The sequence below is a fragment of the Cotesia typhae genome, unplaced genomic scaffold (assembly GCF_013202065.1).
Source record: "Cotesia typhae breed Kobodo isofemale line unplaced genomic scaffold, CoteBio_Ctyphae contig_48, whole genome shotgun sequence".
Classification (NCBI taxonomy): domain Eukaryota; kingdom Metazoa; phylum Arthropoda; class Insecta; order Hymenoptera; family Braconidae; genus Cotesia; species Cotesia typhae.
The window spans coordinates 3,555,966-3,578,654 of record NW_027423756.1 but is presented as its reverse complement, the minus strand read 5'-3'; the positions used below and the strand labels follow the sequence as shown (position 1 = coordinate 3,578,654).

Here is a 22,689-nt window from a genome sequence, read left to right as displayed (position 1 = left end):
AAACTTGCTATACAAGTATTTCCTTCAAATTGTAGTAAAGTTGAAAGGAAATTTAACTACAAGTTTGATTGTTAACTTGTATTCAAGTTGCGGCCGTAGATTTACGTCAATTTGCTTACAAGTGTTGTTGAAAGAAGAATTACCGCCCACTTGATGTATAAATTAACCGTAACTGCTGGAAGTCAACACTTACTGAGAAAGCGCTGGCTATCAGGGTAGTATGTTTTGATTAAAAGTGCGGCTTTTTCATTTTGAAATCTAAAACATAACCTATAAATCTTTTGTGCAATCTAGTGTTTTATAAAAGATTGTCATGTCATTACATTTGTTGTATAAATAAATAATTTCTCTAGTTTATAAGCGCTTTTTTAATTTGTCTTTATGGCGTCAAAAAAGGTATTTGATCGGTGTTGTAATCCTTTTGAGTTGGAATCTCATTTTAAAAAAATTGGTTTACGTCCGGCGACTGATATTATGAAAGTAACGTTAGGATTAGATGATAATTATTTATTATGCAGTTCATGTCGAAAAAAAGCTTCAGAGTTAGTGAAGCAACAAACAAATGCTCGTAATGATCCTAGTGCTGATGTAAGTGACCGTGAAGACAACTATAGTGACAATAATGACAACAATGATCAGGCTGATAATGATAGTAATACAACTGCCATGGATCTCCCATTATCCTTATCATTCCGTAAGTTTTTTTAATTATTTATACGTTACTTGAATACATTTCTAGTAGCTATATGTTTCACTATTATTTTTTAAGGTTCCATGTCATTTGATAGCGAACCCAAAGCATCACAATCAAGCTCAGGATCCCAAGTTAGCGCTGCAACTCAATTACCCGTAATAAATCATGCATTAGAATTGTTAAATCAATCACCGATTCCATCGAAGAAATTGAATGATAATCAATTTTTGAACAATAAAATAAATCGGGTATCCGACAGCTTGAAAAAAGTTTTGCTTTCTTCTTCAGATGAAGAATCGTTTGATGACGATGGTGAAAATTTTCGCTCTCTAATTAAAATGTTGTATGATAAATTCAACGATAAAGAAACTGATAAGTCTTTGAAAATACAAATTTTAACATTATTACCTGTAAAATGGAGTGAGAGACGTATTTGTGAAACTATGAATACATCAAGACATTTGTCAAGAGTAGCAAAAATTTGGTTGAAGAAACGGGTTTACTTTCTACACCTGAATCGAAATTAGGTATGGGTAGCGTAAAATCGATGTTTTAAATACACTTGAAAACTAAATTACTCAACATTTTTGTATAGGGAGGACAATTACTGATCAGGTAAAATTAAAAGTTGAAAATTTTTATAACGATGATGAGTATAGTGCTCAAATGCCCGGTATGAAAGACTTTGTATCAATTCGAAGTGATGATGGTAATCGGATACACGTCCAAAAAGACTTATCCTGTCTAACTTAAAAGAATTATACCAATGTTTCTGTGAAATAAATCCTACTGAGAGAATTGGATTTTCAAAATTCGCTTCTTTGCGACCAAAACATTGTGTGTTAGCAGGGGCAAGTGGAATACACACCATCTGCGTGTGTACGATTCATCAAAACGTGAAGTTAATGATGCTTGGTAATTATCAAATTAATTAATAATTATAAATGCGTGAATTTTAAGTTTACTAAATTACTGTTATTTTAGGTGCAAATATTTATTCTTTGACAAGGAACACAGAAAAGCCCATTAAACACTACAGCGATTACTTGAGCATGATTATATGTGAAAATCCATCTTTTCAGTGTTATTTAGGTGGATGTAAAAACTGTCCTGGGGTCGATGAGTTGAGTAAAATTTTACTAAAATGTTTTGAGGACCGGGAAATCGAGAATATTACATATAAATATTGGATATCAAAACCGAGAAGTAGTTTAGAAACTATTATTAAGCCTACAGAAGAATTTGTGGAAAAATTTTGTAGTGAGTTAGAAATTCTTCTACCTCATTCGTTTATTGCTAAGGAGCAAGCCCAATTCTTGAAGACATTGAAAGAAACATTGAAACCAAACGAATACGTTATTATTTGTGATTTTGCAGAAAATTATGCCTTCGTAGTACAAAATGCGGCAGCTGGTTTTCACTGGAATAATAATCAGGCAACAGTTTTTCCAGTCGTTATTTATTATACAGTAAATAACAAACTTGAACACAAAAGTTTAGTAATTATCTCAGATTCTAACAAACATGATGCCGTTGCTGTTCATGTTTTCATCGAAATAATAACTGATTACGTGAAAAGTCTTCCTGAACGTTGTAACAAGATTTATTATTTTTCTGATGGAGCTCTTCAACAATTTAAAAACTTTAAAAACTTTGTAAATTTATATTACCACGTGTGATGGAATCGGTGGTATTCTCAAACGACTTGCAGCGAGAGCAAGTCTCCAACTCGCGGTAGACAAACAAATAACGACACCAGAAGAACTTTTTGAATGGGCTTCTGCACCGGATAACTTGCCGAATATTATAGTGAAGTTTTCCCCAGAAGAAGATTATGACACAGCAGTAAATGATTTAAATGATCGATTTTTGAAAACGAAACCGATTACAGGAACTCAACAACTACATTGTATAATTCCGGACAAAAATGGTTGTTTACTAGTTAAAAACTTTTCGAATTCGAATGAACACAGAATTTGTAAAATATTTAAACGACAGAGAGAAAAGTAATTAATTTTAGCTGCATCAATTATTGATCTTACTAATTACAGTCATCGATGAAGCCTCTAAATTGTGAATATAATGCCATGAAATCGTTGAATTGTATTTATCTCATTATATAAATAAAATTTATGAAAAAAAATTTTTTTTCCATTTTTGAAAATTTAACAATATTTTTTCAATTGAATAAAAAAAATAGAAAGAGAAATCGGCCCAATCTGGGTTCTACAGGGATAACTGTGGAATTGATTAAAGTTTATTTTAGAAAAAAAAAATTAAAAAAAAAAAATGTCGAACTTCGAAAAATCATTGATTTTTGTCAAAAAACTGAAAAATTCCATATGTATTGACTTACAAAAATTTTTTAATATTTTTTATCGGAAAGTACATCTAAAAACAAAAATTTAAAAAAAAAAAAGGTACCTAAATGTTTAGTTTTGAAAAAGTTATGGCTATTTGAAAATAAAAAAGCCATTTTTTTTTAAAATTCATAACTTTTTTGGAGTTAGGTAAAAAAATTCAAAAAAATTCTGAGAACCGTTTTTTATAGGGTAGAAAAGGATGGAAAACTTTCGGCCAAATCGAAAAGGGTCGGGGTCAAAAGTGGTCGATTTGGCATGGAATACCCCAGCTATAGTTTATATAAAAAAAGCGGTCGATGATGAGGACTCATCATAACTAAATCGATCATCATCAGTTCTTTGGCTGTTCTTTTTATAAAAATAGTAAATAAAGTAACATAACATCTTGCAGCTTATCAAATGGTACAACATATTTTTATCTAATTTTAATTTTAACAAAAAATGTATGTGTCAGATTAAAAAAATGAATTTTAAAATAATATCAATGTTTGCTATGAGTGATAACGGTCTTGTTTGGTATTATAGAGTCGCGTTATTCACGTTGAGTGCGTGACAGAATATTCAATATAAATATAGCCCGAAAATATTTTGGTTTATCAAACAAAAAAAAAACGTTATATAGGCAGCGTAAGCATAGACCGACCCTAAAGTTAGGCCAGTGCGTGCCCAGCATACCAAGGCACCAATTTCGTCCGGATATAAATAATAAAATGAGGAATGGCTTGTCCGAGATCCTGGACAACCCCTCCAGCTGAAAATTAGATTTCCTATCTGTCGTGCGCACGCGGCACTTGAGTGCTCGCTCCCTCTCATATTTTGGTTGTACGATGAAGGGTAAGGATGAAGGCTTTTTATTAGTTTTGCTGTTGAAGACCTAAATTGCCTCGTATACCCACAACCCACGGAAGATCATTGAAGGGTCTTTGTAAACCAATTATTCTTTCCCAATCTTTTCAACGTGGTGAATGATGTACTCCCATTTTTCATCAGTTTTTTCCTTTTTTCATCGGTGACCACTAATAAAAATTATTGATGGAAAATCCTAATAACACAGAAAACAATACAGTCTTGATAATTTTATAATTAATTAATTTTAAAGTACACTAGATAGAACTAAGGTACCCACGGGTAATAAGGCCAGTCTGGTAATAAGGCCTAAGTGATAGAAAAGCTATTTAAAATAACCGTTTCCGCTAAAGACTTTTCTAGAAGAGGCGTCTAGCATAGAAATGTCGCTTCAAGTTGATAGAGTCCCGATACAACGTTCCTTGTCTTCTATATTTTATTATCCGTCATATGCTAAAGTAGTGCAAAAGAATTCCTAAAAAACGTTTTGAGTAAATGGTAAACATTTTTTATTTAACAATTTAAAATCATTGTTCTAATTTTTATCAACATTTCACAAAGTATTATTGCTCAATTTAAGTGATGATTGATCTCTAATACTAATTTTATCAAGTGTAGTGTAACTATTTCCAGTATATAATCCGCAGGCCTTATTACCCTACCGTAGTAAAATAAGGCCTATTCGCAAGGTTTTTTGAAAAAATTTAATTTTGAGTTTGTTTATAGTGAAAATTACCATTACTCCATCATATTTTATGGCTAATGTATTAATTAAAAAATTAATGATACATTGCAATAATTAAATGCAATATTTTCGATTTTTTTCAAAATCTCCCTTAGCTAGGCCTTTTTACCCGCCGGAACCTTATTTGTCAAAGAGATGGTTTATTAATGATCACAATCATCAATTGAAAAAGAATAACAATGATTAGTATACATTTTTAACCGGAATCAATTTACATAATACAGACATTTGAAATCCGTATGTCAATGAGAGGCGTGAATTTAAATGCTGGGGTTGAAGGAAGTAAAAAAAAGAAAAGAGAAAAAAGAAGAAGAAAGTGGTGGAAGAACTGAAAAAAGCACGTCTACAGATGGGCTTTAGGGTGTGACACAAAACTTAGGGAGAGACAAATGCGTGGCGAACGCAATGAAGTCGACTCTGTGGGTGGGCTTTGGGGGTTCGATTCTGTCAGGCTCAGAGGATGAAATTGTGAGGGTGAGTAGGTCCTTGCCGACTGATAGAAGGAGCGGGGGATTGAATTATTACTACAACACAATATCTCGCGAGAGCAGCCTGAGAATTGGTCGAAGGATAAAGAAAATAAGGGTTCTCGATGGACAAAATGCTATCCCCACTTCTTTTTTTTTTGTCAGGCAATATCCCACTATCACAGTTTTTGTTCTTCACGGAGAGGAACATCAGAATAAAATAAGGCTGTGGTATTTTTTCCTTATCACAGGGAATGATTGATAGGGATCTAAAATAAAATGGAGAAGAGAAAATTTACTATCAGGTTATCAACATTTCGGTGTATACCTATAATTTAATATATTTGGAAAGAGAAATTTTAAACTGAATGCTATTTATGAAATGAGTTACCATTAATTTTAGTTGAGGGATTTATTGTTACGAAAAGCTAGAATCGTGGCGTCGTTCAATTTACGTGGGATTCACGTAATAGCCGACCACCGCAATGCGAGAAAACCCATCTAACTCTCGATCGCATCTTTCTTTATTACATAAAACAATACTTATAAATTTAATTTAATTCACCAAAAAACGGACCGAAATAGAATCAACTTTGCATTTGATTTACTTTTTATTTATTATCTAACTAAACTAAACTCAAGATCAAAAATTCAATTTATCATTTTCAAGAACTTGTTAACAATGGTACTAGGTCAAAATTACTTGGCAAAAATAACTTTGGTCGAAAGTAACTCGGATAAAAATTATTCAATGATATCGTAATGAATTTAAAAATTATCACCATAAGTATTTATTACCATAATTGATGATCATTAAAACGATCACAAATGAATACAAGAATTATCATCAAACTCATCATGATCGTGATGATCTTCATTATCATTATTTCTATTATGATTATGGCTGATATCATGATAATTGTCATCATCATATTCATTGTCATGTTCGTGATTTGATTACTATTATAGGAATAATTATCAATTTATCGTGATTATCTTAATCTTTACCACTAATATCAAGGTTGACATAAATATGTTCATCAACTTTATTTTCATCACATATCAGAATAATCATTGAATTGAGTTATTAGAATCGGAGTTATTCTGACTTGAATCATTCTTACGGGGTCGATAAATTAGATTGGAATTAATTTATTAGGAGAATTTAGTTTTAAACGTAAAAGGTACTTTGTATAAAACAAATCTTTTTATTTAATTAATGCCTTTAATGGGTAAACTATTCTTAGTTATGAATTTAAACGATACTTTATGTTATAAGCAATATCTAGAATAAAAAAATAATGGAAGATTCAATTTAATTATATAAAAAGAGTCATCACCAAGTTTCGGTTCTGACGAATTACAAGCAGTTCCTGACAATAAAAAACTAAGTATAAAATTGAGAGTTGCAGCTTTGCATTTTTAAGGCAGATTCTGAGATACAAAATCAAATTTTATTGACTAACAGCAGTGAATAACATTATTTTATGATAATTGATGGTTTCATAAAAATAGTTATGCACTCACATCAGTTAATAAAATATGTATCTTCAAAGATTTTGATGCAAAATCCCAGAAGAGCCTTTTATAGATGCTTTTTAAGAATCAGCGAGTCTTCCTCGCATGCTTTACTATGAAATAAATTTACGTACACCAATAAAAAATTAATTTGACTCAAGAGCCAAAATCTTGAACCAAGAATACCATTTTGAAGAAAATGATTATCTTGAGTCAAGAGAATAAATTCTTGAAACAAGAAAATTTTTTTAGACCAAGATGAGATTGTTGTCCAAGTAGATGTTAAACTTATTATCATCATAAAAAATAAATGAACAAAACGAATGGACAGTTTTATGTAAATTTACGATTAATGAAAAATTTCAATATTTTCATAACCTACAGTATAAAATACTGCACATGAAATTATTTTACATTTGACACCATAATTTTTTTTTGTCTTTTAAGCTTAAGTAATTATTTTTATAATTTCATATTTGTTTCTACTTGTGAGTAACATACTATGTTTCTTATAATTGTTATTAGAAATAATTTATTATCCACTGAAAATAAGTATTATTTTTATGTAGATATAATGAAGGTTGGGTGAACATATGAGAAACAATAAAACTAAACGAGATAAAAGATAAGGGCGGAAAACGATTTTTCCCTTTTGAAGCACATTAGAGGGTGTATAGAAAATAGGCTAAAAACACAATAAAACTGTATTAGAGTAGCTGCAAATCTATAGTTTAGAATGTTATAAATAACTTTGGATCGTACATGGTTTAACTTGGAAAGATTGTTTTGAACTTCAATTGACTGTAGACGTTATAGTTATAGTAGCTCTGTCTTCAATAGATGATATTATGGATGAATACCTGTAAAAGAGTGAATATTTCCTTATAAGCACGATTTGGCGTTTCCAAAAGCTTCATGAAATGATTGTCATTTTCAGCATTTATTTTTACTTTAATAACCATAAAATTTATTGATATATCCTTATAATTTATCAAGTATCTATCTATTTGAAGATTTAAAGAATACATTAATATCAATTGGTTTTGTAGTAGGACAATAGTAAAGGTGGATTGGAGGAAATTTCATGCGTGTGAAAGAAGTGGGATCACGCAGTGAGCAGCAACATTTCTCTTACAGAGAGGGTGGGTGGGTCCAAGATTACATATATATAGATATATAATACAAATATGTTAACCTAGATGGGGATATACAATATAAAAGTTTCTGCGCATTTAGGCATAAACTAACACAAATAAGTGCGTTGGTGTGTTGGTGTTCACATATGTAACAAATGCCCACCTATTCTTCTTGGTGCGTGCGAAGGATAGACAATAGTGTGAGAATGAGTGGATAGTGAGTAAGAGCGCACAGTACCGGTGGATTAGAGAGTAAGAAGAGTATAGAAGTAGTTTACGGGAGAGGGTGGCCAGAGAAAGAGAAGCGAATGGGAGAAAGGTATAGTGGGGGATGACAGAGATGAATTCGTTTCATTTCACGCTGGGAAGCTCTCGCGTTCCCCGCGTCCGATGATTTACTGGGCTACAATGTGGTAACCCATGATTTATCACTACCAACACGCCGCCATCGCTACCACGCCATACCTGGTCTCAGTTAAACTCTGTATAGCGTGGTGTGGCCCGCTCCCAACCCTCACTTATTCGTGTATACTCAAAACTTGTCTCACGTACCTGTGTCTAGCCGCTTCCACGGGATTATTCCTTTACCCGGTACCCGAACCAAGGAATGGAGGGATGAAAGCCTACCTCCCATCTTCCCTGCATAGTTACAGTGAACTACTAGAATCTACGCATGAAACCCATATCACGATGCACCTATTGCACAGCAAAGGAAAAACTAATATAGAACGTGTTATTCAACATCCGTATTTCCTGCCCTCAATTGTTCAAGTTTTAGCTGATGGAAAATTATCATCATTTGGAATAAATTCTTCCTTCAGAGTTCCCTCGACAAATTTCTTCTCTTTATTATTCCCTTTGCCTCAAATTGCTTCCACTCCCTATTCCAACTTGCCAGCGGATTAGTCCTTTTTGGGAGAGAAGGAAACTTCTTAAGTCCACACCCTAGTAATTTATAGAGGAAGCGCACTGTATTTTTTTTTTTATTCATTGGTTTACATCTGTTGTTTAATAACATATGATAATTATTGTAATTATAACAACCATTGGAAAACTACGTAAGAAAGTTTTCTGATCTGGGCTGATATCGGTTGATCTATTCATGTCAGGCTTTTCTAATAACTTTTAATTTTCACTCATATTCTAGAAAACGTATACGTTAATTATAATGCCATATCATCCATGATAAGCGAATGCATAAGTATAATTATCAGCTGAAAGAAAAAGACGAGGGCTTGAATTCCGGGTTGAGGATCAGGTTGTGGTTTTACCCGTAATATGTGAGCCCATTTGTGGGTGCAAAATATCTTGGGCAACCCAAACGCGACCATATGATGGCCGTGATGTCCAAAATGGTTCGGTCAATGACAACAATGATACTTACAGTAGTTATAGATACTTGGTAGTAGATGTAAATACTAAAGAGTAAGTATTGTGTTAGCTGTTGTAGCCACAAGGCGACCTGTATTGCAGCCACGACAGCCCGCTTAACTCATTCTACTTATACTTGTTCTTGTTACTACTACTGAAGCTGGGCTCTTGTGTATTGGAGTTATTGTTGTTGTTTTGGAGGAACTCTGCCAGAGACTGGATACTAAGATCTTACGAAGTGGGCATCCGCAACTTGCGACCTCTGAAAGTCGAGGAGGAATAGCGGCTTCGAGGGTCCTTTGTGAAGATTCATTAGGGATCTTGCTGATCCGAGCATTTAAACCCCACAGTCGCATCGCTTTAACCCCCTTGTTGATTTATAGAGGACGGATAAAACTTTTGCTAGCTTCTGTAAATTGAACAGGTATACACCGAGTCGACACTGAAAAATATTAGCTATATTTTTATGGAAATCATTAATTATTAATGGATATTTTTAGATCCATTGATAGAAATACGTTTTATATTATTATTTATATATAGAATAATTTAATGTCAGTAGAAGCAGAATGCGGAAATTATTATTCACCTTGAATGGTATTTTTGAATTTCCATTTTAATTTCAAGTAAGGAAATATTCTAAAGAAATAATGAATTTTATTGTTGTTAATATATATGATAACGCGAGAGATACCCTTGGGAAGCACACTCTCCCTTCACTGTTTCGTAATATCAGTCATGCTTTCACTAGAGTCAAGTAAAGATCCCTACTGTCGTCTCTCTTTGTTAACTTACATATTTTCACGTACAATATTGCTGCATGGTGGTGAAGTAAAAGTGAGCAATATGCTAAAGTTTTGCACAGAATAATTGAAAATCTAATACAATAAAATACTTGGCATGTCGAACATGATCTACACATTGTTCAATAATGAATTATCTTGATCAATTATAAAATAAAAAAATTTGTGTTGTATCTCTTCCAGTGAAAAACATACAATGGAGACATTAATTTATTCCACGCTTCATAACGTGAATTACTATTTATTTGTCAAAGTTGAACTATTTTTATAATTTTATCTTCTTCGACGCATGCTTATAATAAGTATAAACATAAAGAGAAAATGAAGCATCAATACTTCTGATGTTCAAAAACTATTTTACTTTATCGATGAGAAAGAAAAATTGATTGAAAAAAAATTGGAATTGATATCAATTAGTCTGTGAGTATAATCTGTATGCAATCACTCTGGCTGCCAAAATATTTGATGTATTGACACCGTTTATTTATTATTTTTTTTTTTATTAAGTTCAAACTCAAACTGAGTGGTACTCTATTGAAAATGATACTCCTATTCAGTGTCATTTCGGTGTAATAAATAAAAAATTAAAATCGACTAGTCTTTGTATATTTATGTTCATGCAATTGCGATAAAATTTTTTCGGTCACTCGAATAACACGAATGCTTAAGATGTACAAATTATCTTTTCATTGTAACTTTTTTTTTTTAAATAATGAAATTATCTAACTCTGTTCTATTTGAAACATGATCAATATAATTTTTTTTTTTTTTTTTTATCAAAAATCGAATAAGTGTTATGCAATGCTTTTTTGATTTTCCAAACCTCTTATTTGGATTAAGGGTAAATATTATGCACAGAAAAAAAAATTTCTTGAACCAAGAAAATTGTAAGGAAGACCGAAGTTATTTTGGAGCAAGAAGAAATTTTCGTGGCTTAAAAAATTTAACTTCGTTCAAGAAATTTTCAATGTTCGTTAAGATTTTCTTGATTTAAGAAAATTTACGCTTGACTCAAGACTTTTTTTCTTTCTATGTGGGAATAATCTGATGATGTTTCTGTGTTCACATTTTAAGATCAGAGTTCAATGCAAAAGTGATAAAATTTTGTGGTAACTCAAATAAAGAAAGCTTTGAAATTCCTGAAATATGTGAACTCATGAAAAAAACTAGACTTGATCAATTTTTGAATCGAACCGGATTTTCTTTCAAATTATAATATTTCTGAATACATTTTTCATCTGTGTGATCGTATAATGCTGAAGAATGTTACCAGTATTGTGTGGGTACGCCATACTAAATATTTATTGTAACTAAATAAGAGGAGTAGTGATACACATTCATACATGTGAATGTACCTAAAGAAGCATAGACCTTTTGAGGAAATTACACGTCGTGTGAGGTATAGTCGTAACCGCGAAAATTCCTTCGACTCGGATAGTTTGTGACAATAGGCGAGAACCATTTTTATCGTCATTTAATTAACTGGCGCGCGTGGCATTTGCACGAATAAAGGAAGGGTCGATACTAGTAGTGACCTCCGCGTTTCATTGTTGCTTTGTGATTCTCTCTGAACAATTGCGTGAATTAATCTACTAGCATATTTGACTCGTTTAATTTACATTGGTAAACTATCTTTGTCATATAAACCCGTGACTAATTACTGCAGAAAGCCGCTTCAAAATCACAACTTTTTTTTTTTTTTTATTTATTTTCAAATTGACAAGATGCTCGACTGTATGGTTCCCTGTGAGAATTTATAAGTTATTTGTGAGTGACACGGCTCAGTTGATTTAGTAGTTGTAATTTAAATTTATAGTATATAGGGGTATTTTATTGTTGTCTGGTGAAAAAATTCAACATATTATGAGTGAGAATAAATATGACAATAGGAACGCTAATATAAAATGAATCCAGAAAGCCGAAGGCTTAACTCGCTATATAGAAGCTGAATAATTTATATAAACGCTAATAAAATTCATTCTATGGAAACGCAGATTTATTTTAAATTATATTTTTAAAAATACTTATATCAATAACATTCAATTTGTGAATTAGAAATTGATACATCTGAGTTTATAAATTGATCAAATCTAAATAAAGTATTACATCAATAAATCATGTTTAATTAATTTGAACATATAGTTTTTTTTATTAATATAGGTGTGTATATAAGCCACTAGGCTGAATATGTATGCTTAATTAAGAGATCTCATTGTGAATATAATAACTATAAAGTTAAGTTTGAAGTTAATTGATCGCCCAATAATAGATAAAGAAAATAGAGAATTTGATTTTGTAATCATACTCAACATTAGTATTACAGACATTTTTATATTGAATTATTTTATTTTCATACCAACGAAAAAATTAATTAAATTCAAAAGAAAAAAGGCCATTCGGCAGCCAAAATTGAAGTAAATTTCATAATGAATAGAAAAAAAAATACTAGGATTGTGTACAAAAAAAAAAAAAAAACAGTGCAACAGCAAATTTCATAATTAGTATAACGGAATAGAACACAATTTTGAGACTACACATGTGATTTGGTTCTCAAATTGAAACTGATTTAACAAGCTTTCAGATACAATTTACAAAGATTCAATAAGTTATCTCATTCAAAAGTTATCGTACAAATTATAGATGATGGTTGATTGAAGTTAGCTTTATATCGAAATAACTCGAAAACATGGACCCTAATTCCTTACTGGTTCAGGATTAAAGCGCGAGCGTATGCACGCAATTTGAATTCCTACAAAGTCAAAAATTTTGCGTCATTGCGTCAGAAAATTTTATGTTGAGTATTTAACACTTTTTTGTGTTAATTTAACAGAATAAATATTAAATTTACATATAAAAGCAATAAGTATTCAATACAAAAATTTTTAACACTAAGTTTTTTGACGCAATGACGCAAAATTTTTTTACTGTGTAGTTCGAGTAAGGAAGTGAAGAATATGAATTGTTAAGCTATCGTCGTGACAAGCCACGATATAATAAATATACATACATGCATAAACTTTTGAACCATTTGTATTTTCTGACTCAGCTCGTGGAGTTAAGTCGAAATATAGCAAAATTTTTCAAAATTTCCGTCATGAAGACCAATGCAATAGTTAGATTTCTATGAAATCTACTCAAAATCTTGACTTTTAAAAATCGTCTCGAAAAATTTAATTGTATTGAATCTTTATAAATTTTACTTAAAGACCAAAAACTGTTCTACCACAGTCTAGACAATTAAGTCAAACTGTTCAAAATAATTTTTGAATTTTTCCTTTCAAGAACTTAATTTTTTTATCAGTGTATGCTAGTCAAATTTTTTTTTTTTTTCAATATCAATTTATTACATTAAAGTCAATCACTCAAATACGCAAATTATTTACTGGTTGGAAAATCGACCAATTTAACTATTGATGTCAATGTGTCTTTTTAAATACGCATGTGCTATTCATCGACAGAACTAAATGTAATAAATTAAAAATATAAAGTTATTTTTGGTTTTTTTATTTAAAACTCAAATCTTATAACATGTTTGAGATGAAAAAAGGAAAAGCTTTGAATTTTCGTTGCATATTTATTTGAATTTATATGTTTCATAGCAGCAGCTAATTTTTTGTGTAAATAAATGTTTTTTATTTGTTTTAACAGTTTCTGTAATTCGTTGAGTTATAATAATTATTTAAAAAGACATATGATCATTGTTGAGAACGGAGTAAATTATTGAAATCAATGTTCAAATTTATCAAACATCACAGCTTAAAATAAATAAGTAAAGCTCAGAAACTCTGAGTTCTTACAGGTTTAATACAAGAATTTTTTTTATATATCTCCAGTAAGAAATAATAAATGTATAAGCATTGCAGATAGATTTCAGAACCTTGAAGGACATATTCAAATTATTTTCTAAGTGAAACGAATTTGAGAATGTATATCACCTGTTAGAATCAAAAACTACATTTATTTTATCGAGGTCAAAATCTATAGGTAAAAAGGCAATTTCAATATACTCAACTAACAAATTCGACTGTAAGAAGGACCTAGTTGCTTTATATAGATATACATAGATAATAGATGCTAGGTAGAATGACAATACAAATACATTTCAAGGATACCAGAGACAGGAGGAATATTAGGATCTAGATGGAGAAAAAGAAGGAAACGATGAAGCACGTGAATGAAGCTAGCGGAAGGACTTCGGAAATTAAATGTCTCCAGGATGGTCTTTTTACGTCGACGTGACGTACTGGCTGGTGGGTGTTGCTGTACCCGCTCCTGTCATTTGTTTTCTTATTGTACTAGTCTATATACTGCTTCTCTCACCATTCGAGCTGAGAAGTCTGGCACACGGCGGCAGGCAGGATAATTTCCCCACGATAAGAAAGAAGATAAGCTCGAGAGATACTTCGGAATCCTTTCCATACCACTGTAATTATTCACTAGTACCAGTGAATTTTCGTCTTTTATATACAGGCTCCATTTTGATTTAGTGGGAAAAATGTTTTACTATTTATTTTTTTATTATTCTAACATTGTTGAATATATTTTATATAAGTGTATATTTTTGTTTCAAGATATGTATACTTACTTTTTCTTCATTTAAAAATGCACTTTTAACTCAATAAATTAAAACTCCAAGATAAAGAGAAGAAAGTTTTCTTTCCAAGAATTTTACTCTTCAATGAAGCACCTTACTGCTTTTAAAGAAGATATATTTTGCACGAGAATTCCTGTTGCGCCAAATAAGAAATTCGTGTGCAAAGACATAATAGTTCGAGACAATATACACATTTTTAAAAAATGTTTTTAAAAACAAACATTGTTAGATTTCTGCTACTTTTTAAAGTACAAGAATCTTAAATAACCTCAAATCATAATTTAAGCAAAAATTTTTATGTTTTTGCTACCTTGAATGAAGAAATTTGTTTTAAAGTCAGAGCTATACAGAACTAAATAAGGGATATTTTGGCCTAGAGTCATAAATATTGAGTGTTTTTTCAAATTCTTTAAAAAATTATTAGCATCCATTTTTTTTACCAGATAACTCTATTGTTATTGCAAGAATATTAGAAAAAAAAAATTGGAATCAAAAAATTAAAAATAGAAAAAGGTAACAGGTTAGTCAAGTGAGAAGTCTAAAAAAAGATGGTGCCCTATGTAGGGTTTTGTAAACGGCCATGAATGGGTGCTTAGAACCTAATCATTGGTTGTTGGTACAATCCTAAAAGGGGCGCCGTTGCTGACATGATTCGAACTCTTTTAGTGACTAAAAAAAAACAGGTAAGATTTCAATCAATAAATAAATTTTTGTCGTACGGTTTCTCAAAAACAAATTAACCGATTTAATTCTACGACACATCAGTCGAAAGGGTTTATCATAACTTAGATCTGATTAGATTTGAGAGTTAATTCGTCGAGCCATTCCGAAGAAATAAAAAAAAAACTGAATTTTTGGGTTTTTTTTAGAATAACTTTAAATCGTGCGGAGAAATCGAAACAAAACCATGTGTACATTTTTTGTGTTTAAATAACTGCGTCGAATGCATTTTCGAAAATGAAAATCGCATTTTTATTAAAAAGTCAGAGCTGTTTAATAAATACATTTGGAACTCGAAGAGCTCAAAATGTGAAAAACGGTGCTTTGAGCTTGAAAAGCTCAAATAGGGTAAAAGTACCGTGTTTGGCCAGTCAACATTTGAATTAATTTATTAAAAATTATAATATTATAACCATGTTTTTGTTGAATTTTAAAAAATTTATATTAAAATAAATTGAGTTTGTAATGGTTTATTAATATAAATTCATTTCTGTCGATTATTTGGACAAAAGTGGCCATAAACGGTACAGTGGCCACAAACGGTACTTCTACCCTATAAACCAAAAAATACATTTTAATGCGCTTCAAATTCAAACTTAGCGGGAAGTTCTAGGGTTGGCCTGCGCGGTTAACCGATTTCCAGATTTTTTTTTCTAATCCAGCCAAGAATCCCCCCCTCAAAAAAAAAAAAAAAAAAACACGAAATTATTGTTAGTATTAAAGAATTGTTTTAAAATGAAGAATTTTATTTTAATTATCGAAGATAACATCTATCTCAGTAAATAATGTTTTGGAACAAAAAGTTCGGAAAAAAGTCCTAATCCAAGAAAATAAATTCTTGAATAAAAAAAACTGTCTTACTGAAAATATTTTTTTTTGGATCAAAAATACTTTTTACCAGTGAACATAATAATCATTCCGATGATAGATTTCAATCAATATGTTTTTAATAGCATGCTCAGACACTAAAAAAAAATAAAAAAAAAAAAAAAAAATGCATTTCATTATTTTTGACTTTTTAATAATTTCGTAATTAGAACTCATTTTTTAACTCGACAGTTGGCATCAACTAGATTCTAAACTGAAAATAAATTAGTTCAACTTGATGCTGGTTCATAGTATCAAAAAACGTTTTTGTTCATGAAATAGTTCTGTCACAGTTTCTGATTGTTAGATGATGTTTGTAGTATTTTATTGTAGTAACTTGATTTTTTTTGAATGAATAATCTAATGCAAGAATAATTTACGTTTCAGCAAGATCAAAGAATATCTAACGGCATTTCTTACTTCCTATTCGTGATAGGCTTCATGTTAGGTGCCTAAAAAAAAAACAGAAACGAAAGAGAAGTCGATAAAGAAAATGCAAGAAAAAAGAGAAGAAAAAAAAAGAAATCCAGTAGCATTTGTTGAGAGAGATGCCATATAAGTTGTTCTTGCATGTATGTACGTATATATGATGTGTATATATAAGCGGTTTTTCTACTCAGACTAGCTTAATTAGATAGGCTGTTTATAAGGAGCGGTAGATCGTCTAAGCACTGATAATCGTATAAGGCAAAATCAAAGATGCATAAATATGCAATTTTTGTACTAGCTTCGCATGTAATAGTTTGTTTTAACTACTTCTATTTATTTTTTTATGCAATACAGTTGAACGTGCAATAATGGTCTTTGAAAAATAGTTGATGCTGCGAATGTAATATAGGTCTTACAAATATACATAGTTGTAGCGTAATAATGTAATAATCCATTATCATACTTATTTCCAGTTATTCTTTACCATAATTTCCAGTATCTTGATGATGCTGATCGATAAGATAAATGAAATTCTTCATCATAAATAATAGAAAAACAAAGTCAAAATATTATGACAATGACACATTTACTGTTACAGGTAATACCTAGACAATAGGATAAAGGATACTGACTATGCATTATTACCTGCAAAAAGGAATTGTATGACTTTTAGTTATACACTTTCACTTTGAGTATTATAGTCTGTAAGCCTTGGAATACAATCGTTTAGACGGACAATCATTGACAAATCTTGAAATGTCATAATATTTAAGGTATCTTTTTCCGTAGCTGAGGTAGCTGTCAGGTAGAAAAAAAAATGAAAATAATAGTAATAACTGCCAGTTGATAATTGAAATCTATCAATCAAAATTATAAAAATTGATTTACCGAACTAATAATACTTCGGTGTATAGATTACGTAAAAAATTGTGTTGAAATTACTAACGATCCGAATGTACAATGATTGAGATCGAAAATTGTATGTACTTTTTTCATTGCATGCATTTAGCTGATAAAAATCTTATATTTTAAATTGAAATATGGAATGGGAGGAAAAGCTATTTAATTAAAAAACAATTCTAGATTTATGTACAGTAAAATAAAAGCGATGAATCATGCTTCACAAACTTCATAACAGGACACAAAGTAATTCATAACTAAGATTTAAAAAAAAAAAAAACAGAATTATAGATTTTAATACAAAAGATATGACTATATTGGGTTTATTTTTATGTAATATAAAAAGTAATAATAAGCAATAAATTTTTATTGAAAAAGTTAATTAATTTAATAATTTCAATGAGTATTTACTTCTATGACAATAAGTATTATCAACACAAAAGACTGAGCAGATAATGGATGTAATTTTCACCATGGTATATAATCGAGTGTTTAGTTATTGTTTCCGAAGTAGATTACAGACACGAGGGATCTTTATTACTGTCGTAGTGTATAACTACATGCATATACATAGATATAGATTTTATAAGCAATTTCGCGCTATGGGCTGCTTTTCTTACCCCATTATCGTGTATGTATATACACATTCGCGCATAGACTGCAGTTTAAGTTCACACCTGTTGTCGCGCATCAACGATTATGACTGCAATAACATTCCGTCAAACTGTGAATGTGCAGGTTAAAGCTGGCCAATCTGATAGACACTAAATTCCTAGCATATACACATAGTATCAAAAATTTATTGTTATACAAGTATTTAGTAGTGTCCCTGAAATTATTCCCCTTACATAAATTCAGATTTTTATCTTATGTTTCTCATGCTTTTAAAAGATACAAAGTACATACGTAATTTCATTATCAAGGTTAAATAAATTCATGCCTAGCTATTGAATGGAGCCTTAAAGTTCTTATTTGTTCTTTTTTCCAAATTTGTAATATTTAAGTCCTCAACAGCGTCTCAAAGTCCTCTTTTGAGAACCTAATGCCTTAAATTGTAGGATCTATTCAAATTCTAACGCTATAAAAATTTTCTTTACAAATTCAAATGTAGCTCCTCAATAAGTCCTTATAGGCTCAATATATTTTAGAAGCAATAATAACTTAATAAATTCTTAATTTAATTAAAAATAGTGCCCCAATTACCCGTGAAAAAAAAAAAAATTGTCTTAAAAATGTCCCAAGCGTGGGACATCCAAACATGATACAATAAGAAACATTTTTAGGACATCTTAGAAATAATCAGAAATTTTAAAATAGTCCATTTCAGTAATTTTTCGTGGATTTTAAGTATTTTTTTGAAGATTTTCGAAATACTTCTAAGATAATTTTAGAATCAACGCGTTTTATTTGAAATAATTTAATTAGAATTTTCTCCTTATAATCTTATGCGGAATATTTTTTGAATAATCTTAAAAAATTTTTCTTAACTATTTGAGAATAAATTGTTAATACTTTTAAGACATTTTTGCGACAACTTTTAATCATTTTTAGGACAATTTCAACATGTTTTTACAACAAATTTGAAAACTTTTTAAAACAATTTTACTCCAATTTAAAACGTTTTTTAGATGATTTTGAATAAGATAATTTATTTTTGCATAACTGTAGATTTATTCTAAAATTAATGCATCAAAACTTTTAGGACAATTATAGGACATTTTTATGACAATTTTAGGACATTTTTGATCCATTTATAGGACAATTCTGTAATGCAAAAATAGATTATCTTTCTTGAAATGATTTGAAAATTGTTCAAAATTATTGTGAAATTGTTCTAAAAATGTTCAAAGTTTGTTGTAGAAACAATACAAAATTGTCCTAAAAATGTCCCTTATTGGGTCACGTTTGGATATCCCACACTTGGGACATTTTTGGGACAATTTTTTTTACACAGGTAATGATTAAATTTTTCATAAGTAAGATAATTGTTGAGAGAATGAATGACATAAAATTTTACAACCAGATTAAGTCCCAACTTTTTTCACTGTAACATTAGAAGGTATTTAAAAATCCTTTTTTAAAAAATCAATTACCAAAATTTTCACTCGGCTGAATACTTCAGAAGAGAATTAAATTAATTATCCATTCTTTTTCAATAACTTCATTTGGTTGCTTATCGGGCTTGATTAACAATCAATACCAAACAATCAATTGAAAAAATGAATGAACAATAAAAAAGTAACACAATGAATTGAAGAGTGGGCGTAATATGAGTTGTATTTTGGGGAATTCAAAGCCATATTTCCGATTTGCATTCATTTGTCTTCCTCTCATATATGCAGTATAGTAAAATTTTCGGCAGTAATAGCATGCTGGACTGAACAGATATGTGATTGTATAAGTACTGGGAGGTCAAAGGAAGCTCGAGAGAACTACGATTCATTGATTTCATGTCGCAAAAATTATTTATGATACCATACATCGTACTTGTCGATATCACTCGTTGCGTCACGCGTTATAATACAGGAAGTATCTTTACCCGTAAAAACAAGGTATTCCAGTCTTCAAGATGACTCAAATACTGTCCATTTATAATATATCAGGTTTAATTAAATACAATAACCGGAGATAGCTGAATGTTTTTAAATTCATAAAATAATCTGACAGGATAAAATATGCGTATGAATATAAAAATGAAAATTTAACATTCATATTCTCATTCAGTATATAATACCTGCGGCAAATTTTATCACTGATCTCTATCGAACAAGTATTTCCAGCATTCAATTTATGTGATGCATTGGTCAACGTACAGTTATGATGAACCGTGAAAGTACGCATAAATATAAAGAAGAATCAAAAGTGATGAGGAAGTGGAACGATTTAAAATCTGCTACCATCCACGATGAAATTGGCCACCAGTGAAAAACACAATTTCGTGGTAGAGATGTGACCTTTTTGCGGTGAATCCAATTTAAAGTAGAGAGTTGAGAACTCTGGCTGCGTGAATTGTAGAGTGCTTTTCTACCATTAATTGAACATAAATGAATTCCATCAAAAATCCAATTACACTTAGTATTTTTGAATATTTTTTATTTTCTATGGGTGTAAATAACACTAAAAAGAATAACAGCACTCTCAGTTATATATTTTATTCGCAATGTATTACACACTGTGCTTAAGTAATTATATAATTTCACTCGATGTCGATTAATTCTAATCAACTCTTATAATTTAGATGAAAAATATGAAAATATATCATGTAAGCAAACTATTCTTAACGTGATTGGTCGAATATATCATAAGCATAAAAATATATGCAAACCCGAAACTCAAACGCAAATTTGAATTCCAGTTAATAATAAAAAAATAAATGTCGTCAGTCTTCTAATAAATTTTTTTCATTCGCGCATGCGTCACAGTTCCAGCTGATGCTCAGTTTAGTGAGTAAAATAAATACCGCGAAATATTTAAAACAAAAATTATGTAAAAAATCGATCGAATTTTTTCCCTTCCTACTCATCTTTTTGAATTAGTAATAAAGTATATTTTCCATCCATAATTTTATAAGTATTATAAGTCGTGTACTTGTGAATTTTCCAAACTTTACTTGGATTTACAATTCCTTTCACAACTTGAAATAACAATAAAAGATAATCAGCACATCACATAATACCATTATCAATCAATTTTGAATAACAAAAAAAAATCAGAAATTCACAAAATCATCCGCAATAGACGCTACCGTTGTTAATAACCGTGAAACGAGAACATTTTGCGATTCATCGACGATTCCTATCTCAATTGGTGTAAGTACGCGGGAGCGAGTCTTGACATGCCAGTAGTATGCACGTTGACTCAATGATCACGAGTAAGAGAGAGAAAAAATAAGAAATTGCATGGAGACCCCCACTTGGTATATAATGCATCTCCCGGTCGCAGATCGTATAGTGTCCACGAAGGTGCACGACGTGAATGCTACAAATCACCATTACTCGATGTATATCTCCGTGCTATGTAATTATACCTATAGCGCCAAGCATCGGATAATGGCTCAATTCTGATGCACGTGCACAAAACGATACCCATATTATATTTATTTATCTTTTATTTTAAAATCTTCAAAGTCGAAAAAATGAAATTTTCAAATAAAAATAAAACAACTTGTATTTTATTACTCAATTGATTATTTTTTCACATAAAATCACCTGCTATGCTGATTTGGTGAATTACATCACATTACCTATCCCGCATATGTCGCGATAATAATAAAACAAAGTACATACATATTGAACGTAAGAAAAAAAGAGGAAAACAAAATGACCTAGTCTGGGTTTGTAAAAGTATAACTACTGCTATGTTATCGATGGGAGAAAGTGAGAGAGGAATATCGGGGTTCCCTTGTCAAGTATCATTTTCCCTTCTTCTTCAACATCCAAGTGCTATTCCCGCCATTAACAACGCCCTTGCATATAAATTGTATACTGTCATTGTGTGCGCTTGACTCCGCGCGTGTTTGCGGAGATCTATCTTCGTTAGACCCACGTGTTCGCTCCCAGTGATTCTCACTTGCTCTTTTGCGAATAGTCCTAGTTGCTTCCAGTTCCAGGTCTATAGGAGTCTACAGTTTACTGCTCTCTACCTCTACTGGGTCTAGTCTTTCTCTCTTTGTCTATCTTTTTCTATCTTTCTCCATCATTCTCACTGACAGGTAGCCAACCAGCAGTTTATTATTCTCTGGGTCTCACTCTCACCCGGGTAAACTATTATTAGTTTTGTCTTTTTCTCTCTCCCACCCTGTCCTCAGTCGGACTCTTGACCGGACAGAGCCGAGGCCGAAGTTGGTTACTGCTGTCGCGGGGGCCGTGTGTGGGGGACACCAGCAAAGGGGCCACGGGGGAAAGGGAGTGCGCGACAAGCACGAGGAGCCGAGAGCAGCGGCACGACGTATAGCGGAGGCAGCGCCGCGTGGCGGCTTATGGTGGGGACTATCGGCCGTAAACCATTCGTGGTGAACATTTAACTCACGTATTGCCATCCGACAAGTTTGGTTTGCCCCGCGAGAGAGCGTAACGCGAACGTAGACGACAACTACTACGGCCGACTAAAAGGAGCGGGGTGTACGTCCTATTTATTCAACCAAAACTATTTTATTATTGTTTTTATATTTTTAATTATTTTTGTTTATTGCTCTCTTGCCGTCACGTGTTTATTACTATACTCTGCTACTCATATT

General features: G+C 31.2%; 2 protein-coding genes across 2 annotated transcripts; both read left to right on the top strand.

Moving 5' to 3' along the window:
• Nucleotides 1-225: 225 nt before the first annotated feature.
• Nucleotides 226-1,221, top strand: LOC141529329 (uncharacterized). Its single transcript, XM_074245829.1, has 2 exons — nt 226-694; nt 770-1,221. The coding sequence occupies exons 1-2, from the start codon at nt 382-384 to the stop codon at nt 1,219-1,221; spliced, it is 765 nt and encodes a 254-aa protein (XP_074101930.1). The 5' UTR covers nt 226-381.
• Nucleotides 1,222-1,565: 344 nt separating this feature from the next.
• Nucleotides 1,566-2,772, top strand: LOC141529771 (uncharacterized). The gene is made up of 2 exons (XM_074246464.1): nt 1,566-1,609; nt 1,679-2,772. The coding sequence occupies exons 1-2, from the start codon at nt 1,600-1,602 to the stop codon at nt 2,371-2,373; spliced, it is 705 nt and encodes a 234-aa protein (XP_074102565.1). The 5' UTR covers nt 1,566-1,599; the 3' UTR covers nt 2,374-2,772.
• Nucleotides 2,773-22,689: the final 19,917 nt, after the last annotated feature.

Coding starts and splice junctions, on each gene's coding strand:
- LOC141529329 (XM_074245829.1), top strand. CDS start 382: ATGGCGTCAAAAAAGGTATTTGATCGGTGTTGTAATCCTTTTGAGTTG. Junction 695..769: donor CCCATTATCCTTATCATTCC/GTAAGTTTTTTT, acceptor TTATTTTTTAAG/GTTCCATGTCATTTGATAGC.